At 33.8% G+C, this 10,963-nt stretch overlaps 1 protein-coding gene across 1 annotated transcript; it reads right to left on the reverse strand.

The window, feature by feature from the left end:
- Window positions 1-537: 537 nt before the first annotated feature.
- LOC108219157 (uncharacterized) lies at window positions 538-10,745 on the reverse strand. Its single transcript, XM_064082362.1, has 11 exons — window positions 10,624-10,745; window positions 10,054-10,250; window positions 8,995-9,116; window positions 8,596-8,711; window positions 7,968-8,072; window positions 7,518-7,755; window positions 7,263-7,412; window positions 5,087-5,425; window positions 2,716-3,243; window positions 1,190-1,933; window positions 538-966 (listed from the first exon to the last, which is right to left on the reverse strand). The coding sequence occupies exons 1-11, from the start codon at window positions 10,743-10,745 to the stop codon at window positions 784-786; spliced, it is 2,844 nt and encodes a 947-aa protein (XP_063938432.1). The 3' UTR covers window positions 538-783.
- Window positions 10,746-10,963: the final 218 nt, after the last annotated feature.

Here is a 10,963-nt window from a genome sequence, read left to right on the forward strand (position 1 = left end):
AATTAAGGCACTTGAGGCAAAAATGCAATCCAACAATGTACTAATGGTGCCTTAAAACACTAGGACACACAACATGTGTCTCATTTTTAAGGCACTACTAGACTTGTCCTAAACTATTTTCATTCATAAGATATTCACTCCCCTCCTTTTTCACTCCTTATGCATATTTTCTGGAGTTGTTAGAATGAACTGGCACTACTAGACTTGTCCTAAACTATTTTCATTCATAAGATATTCACTCCCCTCCTTTTTCACTCCTTATGCATATTTTCTGGAGTTGTTAGAATGAACTGCAACAGAACCAACTAAACGTACCGAGTAGGCACTAAAAAATTTTACACATGGCAATATGACATGGCATGTCATGTCATGGATATCTATCAAACAGAAGATGCCTTATAAATTACAAGGAAAAAGGAATACAATGAAAACAAACAAGCTTTTGTTTGTTAGCTGTGCTATCTATTCTGCATTTTTCTCCGAATCCATCCTGTGACTATGCTTAAGCCAACTCATCTACACAAGCAAGCATCTGCAGAAGAGAGCAACTGTTTTTTGCAAAAATTAAAGCTCAAGTTACATATATGTTTTAAATTCAGTACTCATTTTGCAATTAGTCTAGTGTATGATATGATTACATGCAAAATTCAAGCTGCTAAATTACAAGTTAAAAGACCAGTTCAAGTTTAAAGACCAATTAAAGTTACAAGACCAATTGCCTACTGCTATTGAAACTTGATGAACATGATCAGTCATAGCAAGAGTAAAGGACTGTGGTTGGTTTCATGGTTGTTGTTCCCACTCTTGAATTGCATAATAAAGAGCAGAATTAGGTAGTAAGTCACAGTGATCGAGCTGAAGGTTTGTCATTGGTGATGTCTTGTGGCCGCTGTTCAACCATCCTTTTATAGCGTCGGCCTCGTATGTAAAACCATCTGCTGCTATACACGGATCTTTCATGACATCCTGCAAATTTAAGAACAAAAATAAAGAAAAAAGCCAACTTTTTGTGTACGGTGAACTTCTGGTCATCGATAGAATGAGTAGTAATCAGCTACAGTTATAGATATGAGCTACAGCTCCATGCTTACCATAGAACATCATAGAGTGACAGCCATGATAAATAACTGAATCCATATAGACAACACACATGTAATATCCATTGCAGATCATGGTTGTAAGTTATTACCTGGAAAATAGGACAGACAAAATGGGAGGGAATTCGACGCTTTTCCTCAGTGCCTAGAGAGGCTGGAGGGCACAGATTTCTCATTGGCAGGACCAGTCTCCATATATCCGAGACAATGTTTGGACGATTCGCTCTCTCCGTTTCACAACATCGTAAGGCCAAGAGAGCTGCCTGTTTTGCCAGCTCAAGAGGAAAATCTCCAGCGGAGAAGTCCAAAACTGTTTCGAAGTTCCCATTTTCTAATGCACATTTCACATCCTTCACTACACCCGATGCTTGCTTCCTTCCAGTTAACAGTTGTAACAAAACAATTCCAAACGAGTACACGTCTGATTCTGTAGTAAGCTGTCCAGTCTCAAAAAATTCAGGATCCACATAAACCGAAGCCTCCGAGCTCATATCATTGCTTGTCGTGGGGTTTCTACCTTCATTACTAACAAAACGAAATAATCCCGTATTACTTAGTTTACCAACATAGTTTGAATCAAGGAGAATGCTTGTGAGCTTTATGTTCCCATGGACAATGCAAGGATTGCTAGAGTGAAGAAAGGCAAGAGCAGAGCAAACATCAATGGCAATTCTAACTCGACTCTGCCATGGAAGAGATGGTGTTTTTCCCTCACCAACCAGGCGATCCTCAAGGTTGCCATTTTCACAATACTCATATACAAGTGATCTAGATTCCGGACAGATGCCGACCAGTTGTACAAGGTTTGGGTGCCTCACCCTACTCAAAACTACTGCCTGCATTAACCAGCATAGCAGCAGATAGATGTCAAATGACTTTGTCAAAGGAGATAATTCGTTGATTCTACTGGTCAGCTAAAGCAATGAGAAATATGAGAAGCGAAAATATTACAATTAAGATTTGATACATTATAGAAAAGAAAATAAAGTGCTTATACATTAACCCATGAATTCAATCTTCCTAGGGACTCAGATGAAAGGTTGAATATGCTTTTTAGACCATATCCCACTTAAAAGAATCCTCAACAACCTTATAACAACCTTATAACAGCGAATGATATATATATATATATATATATATATATATATATATATATATATATATATATATATATATATATATATATATATATTAAAAAAAACAGTCAAAGAGGGTAGGTACAAATTGTCAATATGTTTATTTGATTTTGAAATGATACTAAACAGTTTGCAATCACCGTTTATAGCATCATGGTATGTATATAAATATGGAATTCAGATGGACAGAATGTCGCCATACAAGTGACTTGACATACAATATCATGGTACAGGTTGCATATACATATTTAGCTATCTGATCACCTAAATATTACTGGTGCAACTCATTTAAGCAAACGTAAAAACTTAAGAACTTATACTTTAAATGATCATTATTATAGCCTATACTATGAGATTTCAACCTTTCATTTTCAATAAGTAATTTTGCAAGAGCATTCGCTTGAAGCTTCATTATTTCTTTATATAATTAGAAAAAAAAAAGAAGAAATTTACCTCCCTTTCAAAAAAAAAAAGAATTTTACCTCATTTTCAAATTCCAGATCACTTTGGGAACCATGCGAGGGCAACATCTTTATAGCTACCTTTACATGACGAAGATGGCCCTTATAAACACATCCTGACTTTCCTTCTCTGATCTTCAAGGATGGGTCAAAGTTCTGAGTAGCCTCACTTATCTCCAAAAAAGGTAATACGAAGAACTGCGAGCAGCTTGACCCCATAGTTTCCTTCTCTGACATTTTTTGTAGTTTTTTAACTTCCTCGGTGGCCGTTTCACATTCTGTTTGCAATTCATCTCTTTGTTCCTTGAACTTGACCAATAATTCAACAGCTTGGATAATTTTTTCCTCTAGTTCCTTCTCCAGATGATGGGTCTCTGTGATTCGACTTTCTAGCACTGGTGTTTGCTCCCGGATTACTTTAAGTTCTTCTATGCACTGAAGGTGTTGATTTTTCATGCTTTCTATTTCTTGCCTTTGTTTAGCTAACATATCCTCCAGTTCTTTTCTCTGGCTTGTCTCCTCCATGCATATACTTTTTAATGTTTCAGCCTATAAAACAGTGCCAAGGAAGATACATTATAAACAATTAAGATTTCAGAGTTCACCACATCTATTTTAAGAATCCAATCATCTAGCTAACACTGAGCATAATGATTAGCAATTTGCCAGGATCACCAACTCAAATGTTTTAATTCTTACAACTACAAGGATAAGTATCTTATTGACTAAATTCTGATGTAGATGTACACGATATTAAGATAAAACAACTGTGAAACCAGCAATTCCTTTAGAGGGCTATGGCATTGGCAATAAGGGCCTTTTGTTTCAGGGTATTTCAACCTGGTTTATGTGAATGGAAGACTTATTCCCACGTGTTAGTGTTAAGTTGAGGTATTCAATTAATTAGAAAAGGGAACTAATTTGTTTTAATCGGGTAACGGACATGCCCCTTAGGATTCCAAATCTCATTCAATTGATTCTCCTTCAGTATAAAACTCCAGTGTGTTAATTTGGTAAATTCGTTCGCACTTTCCAGAGAGAACCAAACACGATTTGTGAAGTCACTCCCATTCCCCATCAACCATCCAAAAACCTACTAAGACTAGAGATCATTAGTTCGTCATGCGCTATGAAAGGCATTTTAAATGCAGATATCTGCGGCCATGTAAATATAGAGAATAATTTTATGCATGACGAATTCAAGTGAATCCCATAAATCTCCCAGTCCTACAAGAAAAAGTAACAAGTATACAAGGATAGTTTTTTATTGGTTTTGTTATTTCCTAGTAGAAAATCACTATGAGATTATTTTTATTAGGATTCTATGTTCTTAGTGTGACATCCTCACTCTATGATTTTTAATAAACTGAAAATTTATTATTTTAATACAAAATTTTTATGAGACACTCCTAAACATTATTCCAACCTAAACTCCAAGTTAAAAGCAGTAAAACAGGCCTGCAAATCAGGCACGAGAAACTGTCCTGCAAAACCAGCGCGACGATAAGATTTTTAATAAATAGAAAAATTGGTCTGTTGGTATAAAATTTTAATGACACATTCCAGACCCCAACATCTAACGCCAGTAAAAATTTCAGAAGAGAAGTACAAGTATAAGGTAGCATAACAGGGCCTGGAACAGGACACATAAACCTGCCCAGACTTTTCTGCGCATCTCGCACGAAAACATACGTATCTTTTAGCTCATTTATTAAATCAATCTAATTCTTTCGCGTGTAGAAACTAGATTCTAGGAAGTATCTTTCCACAAAATTTCATCACACAATCTCACTCCTAGGGTAGTTAATTATTGACACAAAACAGTATTGTAGAAAATATTTTGACGACAAATTATCGATCATGAGACATTACTATTACCAATCCATACTAACATCAAATCACCACAAATCATTTGACAAGAATCTATAAATCAAAAATTAACATGATTAAAAGACAATCTCCGAAATTTGCTAATAATCTCAAAAAAAAAATCATCTTTGACTAAAACTTGTAACACATTCATATAAGCAACTATCTGAACTTACTAGCAAATCACAAATACACATATACACACACAATTAGCAACGTAACTCATTTATAAATGTTCTCAATTTCGAATCGACTCAACTTTCAAATTGTACACATAACAAACATACAAATCTTAATCAAGTAAATACAACCTCAATTAACTATTAAGCATGTAACTAACTAATCTAAATCTTAAATAATCACTTTGCTACAGCAATAATTACAACACACAAGTAAACTGATCTGTGCTCAATTGCAATTAGCTACTTGCTATTAAGAACAATTCAAGCCATATAACACAACAGAATACATATATATGAAAACATATATACAACTGATGAAGAAACCAGAATCAAGCATATACCCTACTGTAGTTCGAACAACAGGTGGAGGTGGAGTAGACTCGCCGGAAACGGAAAGGCAGGCGGCCTGATTGAAAACGCGGCAACACTAGCCGGAAAATCGCGGCGGCAGTCGTCGGAGAATGACTGAGAAGACAGGTGCGTGCAGCACCAATTAGGAGGAATGAAGGAAGAGAGAAAAGAAGGGGAAAGGAAAGGAAGAGGAGAGTTGACGCGAGAGCACGAGAATTCGGGAGAGAAAGTGATGAGAAATTGAGGGAGATGAAATAGAGAAAGAGCAAGTGGGGAAGAAATAAAAGAACTGCACGATTAGTTTTGTCCCGAACACTGGTTCGAGTATTAATTTAAAACTAGCGCTAAAACCCGGTTTCTAGTGATTCGATTTATAATTCATTTTTCTTCTCGAAGAATTTGATTCGATCAGTTTGATATTATAAGTTTTAAATTATTGTTGAAAATATATTTTATGAAGTTAATTTATCGTCTTCACTATCCCTCTAACTTTCTGGCATTATTGTGTTCAAACCATAACATGCGAGCGATTTTATACATCAATTTTAAAATAAAATTTGGCTTGAATTTTCTATATTTCTCCATCCATGTTACAAAAGGTTCAAGTATCAAATCCTGTCAACAACATATCACAATAAATTATTAATTCAACACATATAATAATATTATTAATTAGTGTAATTCACATGTGCATCCCACGGGTTATAGGCCAGTATATTATTAAAGCTAAACATGAAAAAAATTGATCGTCGATTTGTAGTCGATATGGTGAGTTACAGTATAACGGTTTGATCACTTGATTAAATTGATTACAATTGTTAAATTTAATTTTTTATAGTTCTACATATATGCTACTAAAGGTTAATGGTTTGAATCCCGTCAACAACATATCAAACTATATTATTAATTTCAACACATACAAAAAAATTATTAGCAATTTAAATACACACGTGTATCGCACGAATAATGAGCTTGTATATTGTAATTGTCATGTAGCTATATTCAATTATATTCCGCTCTAAAGTAGAGTATGAAAAGTATGTTTTACACATCTTTACATGTATTCAAGTGATATAAGATATTGTGTTCGGAATGACCTACTACATCTCAAATATAATATTAAAGTATATCATCTAAATTATAGAAGCTAACTTGACAAAGATGATTCTCATAAAAATTGTACTACAAAAAATAAGAAAAACTAATATACACTCATTATTTTGATCAAATCTAAGATGGTCCAATTGTACTCTCGACATGTTTGATCAATATTGTAAATGATCAGTATACCTTATACAATTATGTACAATCGAGTCATCTACTACATTATTTTTATATCTTATCTTGTATGGACGAAAATTTATATTTTAATCCGATCAGTTTGTTTGTTAATTTTAATAATCATATAATATATTTAAAATAAAACATAACTCAATTATTGGACTATAAAAGATGTATATCTCAATTTATAAGGATGTTAAATTTTTAAATGAAAATTGAATTAAAGATATGATATGACTACCTAATTATATGGAGAGAGAATGACCATTTTCTTATATTTTTTTATATAAATATATGGAGAGAGAATAGCATCCTACACAGATATCTTGTTCGCCGACTCGACGCATTCCCTTCTCTCCCCGGCATCGTCCCACACAAAAAGAAAGAGCGCAGAGCCCCGGCCTGACCTGTAGGTCCGCTAACGTAAAGCGAAAAGATGAGCCTGAACTGGCGAACCGAAGTCACTTTCCGAACATGTTCCAATTAGACCTCATACCAAAACCCGGTATATAACAGATGGACAACCACAACATTTCACACTCATGAGGGTTAAAAGGGTATTAAACATTGAGGGTTAAAAGAGTTAAAATACACATCTAATGTATTTTTCAGGGGTTAAAAGAACGAGCAAATTTTATTTTCAATAGTAATTGTGAAGTTTACCCTCCGTTGTATACTATTTTCTGGCTTTGTCCCAGTATGAGGGCTAATCGAAACTTATTAGATACTTGGAGGGTTGAATCGGCCGAATTAAAACATTGAGACTGCGTCGGTAGAAACCTCCAAACATTGAGGGTTTAAAGGACATTAAGTTTTTAAAAAAAATGACACACACACACACGAGATGAACGTAAGATGATCAACAAAAGTAAATATGAAGTGTACCTTGTGTAAGGCCTCCCTGGCATCCTCTTCAGCATTCCATCTTTTAATTGACTCTTTAAATGCAGCTTGCTTTGACTTCTCGGCAAGTATAGTAGCATGCTCTATTTTATGATACAGGTCACTGGTTCCCTGACCTTGAGGTCTTTCTTCCTATGTATCGGAGTAGTGTGAAATTTTGCACATCAAATTGAAACATCCTAAATGCAATAAGAAAAATCTGTGGGAGTTTTTGATCTTTCCAGAGTAAGTACATACCAGCCAATTTGTCGATGATGAACGAACCAGACACTCGGGAGGCTCATTGGATAAGGCTAAAGTAGAACTATCTTCTTTAGATTCAACCATCATCAAATCAATTGATGTAGGAGCTTCAATAACTTTTGAATTATTTGGAGTGTCAATAACTTTTGTATTATTTAGATGCTCCAAAGACTCTGATTCATTATCATATTCATATGCATCCACTATATCATCTTGTTCTAATAGTGCTCCCCTGGTTTTCGTTTTTGAGGACAGGGTCTCAATACGCTCAATTTTAGAAGTAACATTAGCAGGCCTTCCTTAGTCAAAGAAACATGTTCGGGGTTAGTAAACCAAAAGATGACATTAAAATTATTCAAGTAGACACTAGCATGGGTTCATAACAATGGATGTATCCTAAAAAGAACCTAAATTGCCTAACAAGGACAACAAGTAGACAAATACCTGCTGCAAATAAGAAATCCTTTGCATGGAAACCAAATTTTACAATAAGCCGGAGCTTTCTCCAATACATAGATTGCTTTCTTGGACTTCAATTCTGATAAATTCCTGCAATCATGATAGATTAAGTCAGTTGCTAAAAGGAGAACCAGGTTGAAAATAAACAATTTTCAGGATGAGGTATTTTTAGCAGAAGAGTATAATATATTGATTTTATCAGGTGGCCACTTTACTGTACTAAGACATTTGGTCGTGTCGCAACTCAAAACAACAAACTCATACATAAAAACTGTAATATAAACAGTAATTTTTCTTTAATTTACGAGAAACAATGTTTCTTAGAAGATCAAATTTCTTACTAATAGCCTTTACGGTAACTTACTTACTAGTATATAGTAACATATAATTCTCTAAGATCTATCTTGACCACTATCTTAGTAGTTCATATGATAACTCTGTATTACTTGTAATATATGTTGAATAATCGTAAGCATGCTTCTAGTTATTATGAAAGCTAAATATTGACCGCATCTAAAGAAATAAGTGTTCCATAATGCTATAATTTACTGAAAATTAGCAACATTATCAGAATCACAATGATATAACAATAACTGCAAAAGATGCTTCATACTTTGAATATTGTTTGTCTGTTGCTGCTCCCATGACAAGCCACCTTATGTGTTTCTGAGCAATGATGTGCACTATACCTTCATCAACTCTCTCCATTTCAATCCATATCTTACCCGCCTACAACCATAGATGCACAAAGGTTGATTTTATTATAAGAAACAAATCATGGTCATTGAACTTTGCTGCAGAAAGATTTGGAAGATGAATGTGAAAGTGAAAACTCTGTGTCAACAGTGGATGTTGTATGTTTAGTACTTACCATCATTACATTATGCCAGTCCTTACATAGATCGATTACTTTATTTAAAAAAATAACATACTTCAACTACATGATTGATGATAAAAATTAATGCCCTCAGCAAAACAACCAATTTTGTGAAGCTGTTCGAGGAGATAATACCTCTACTTTGTCAAGAACCCGAAGGTACCGATTTAAAAGTTTGTGCATCTTTTGTCGTTCAAGTTCTCGGAAGGCCCTTGATGCTTTTTGCCTAAGTTTACTCCCAGAAAGTTTTTCATCAACTACAACAAAATAAATACATCAAACATGGTCATGAAATATTGTCATTAATCCAGATAAATTATCTCGAATGACACATCATGAAAATTTCTACAGTTAGCTACCAAAGATCATCTTAAAGAAATGTCAAATAAATAAGTCATCTCACTGACAACATATATCAACATTAAAAGCCATAAATATCTTTCAAAAGAAACTTAAACATTACCAATTGCTTGTATAAATAGTCGTCATTCAACTAAAGTGTTATATTTGCTTTAAAAATACATTGACTAGATAAAAAAACAAAAAAACAAATTTGCAAATTGAAGTGATCGTAATGTAAAGTATTTCATTTTCATAAAAAATAAGACTATCACATCATTAAGACTATTAGCAGGTCGTTATCATCTGCCTCCCATGAATCTGTTCTCAATATTGTTTTACAACTTCTATCACTCATATCCCATTACAAGCAATTTGTTCCGCTCTATGAAATAGTGACAAAAGTATTATGAATCGTACCAACATAATACATACATACTATAATTCTGTCACCCATTCATATTCCTTGACACAATTGCAGGAGAAGGGTATCACACAACAAAACCCATATAGGAAAAGAATTAGTTCTACAAATTCGTAAAATCTACACAACTGATGCCTTACTAATTTAGAAATTAAGCACAAATTACTTCCTCAGTAGACAGGATATACCATGTACATTTGATCTGAATTAATCACTCAATCACCTCATTAAACTCAACAAAATCTAGAAACTACAAAATTCTTCGAGCAATCAACTCAATTACTCAAACACATGAATCAAGTCGAATTTACACGCGGATCATGAGACACATAAATAAATAAATATATATATATATATATATATATATATATATATATATATATATATATATATATATATATATAAATTAAGGATTAACCAAAACAACTCACTGAAATGAAGGAATCGAGCAGGATGATGAACATGCAAGAGACACAATTTCCGGCCAGCAAAATACTCCAAAGCCCACAACAAAGTTGATTTGCTTTCTTTCACATTCTTCCCCACCGCCACAAATATTGTGTTCTCCACATCACACGATCCTTCAATCCCAATCACTCCTTCACTCCCCATCACTTCTAAGCCACCCCTATAAATAAAAACACACACAAAATTCACATACAAAATATGACCGGAAATTTTAAATCAATTAATTTTTCTACTACGAGTTAGCCTCGTCTCAATCCGCCCGATCGTATAAAAACCCGAAACTTACTAGGTAAAGGTATTGGTAAGAAAAAAGAGTTGCTCGAGAGCTTGTCACGTGCTTTCACACTATTAAAAAAAATGTTTTTTATGATAAACTTTATGTGCGTATGTATAATTTGTACGTACATGTGGTGAGATAGAGATGTTTATGTAAGCATAAAAGAAAGGAAAAGATGGTTTGGCTTTCTTTCTGATTTCTCTTTTAGGACATCATGCTTTTTATGAATCCTGAAAAGCTCGATATTACAGTTTACATGCCACGTGGGTAGATCTGATCAGTTGGAAGGTTGGACTTCCGCGGCTTACTTGGTAGTTTACCGATTTGCTTTAGAAGCAGGTCTTTACGGAAAAATGAATCTTTCCATTTCACAACCATGTTTTCTCAATTCTCCTTTATTACTCTCTTTGCTTTCTATATATTCACACACATATTAAGATGATTTGACCGCATAGATAGAAATGTTATTTTTGAATATTTTTTATAAAAATATTGATATAATATTTTAATTTAAAAAAATTTAAATAATAATTTTAACTATGCAGTCAAAGCACTTTGACATACATGTAAAAAAAGTAAAAAGTAGATTTTTAACA

Source organism: Daucus carota, chromosome 1 (assembly GCF_001625215.2).
Source record: "Daucus carota subsp. sativus chromosome 1, DH1 v3.0, whole genome shotgun sequence".
NCBI classification, from domain to species: domain Eukaryota; kingdom Viridiplantae; phylum Streptophyta; class Magnoliopsida; order Apiales; family Apiaceae; genus Daucus; species Daucus carota.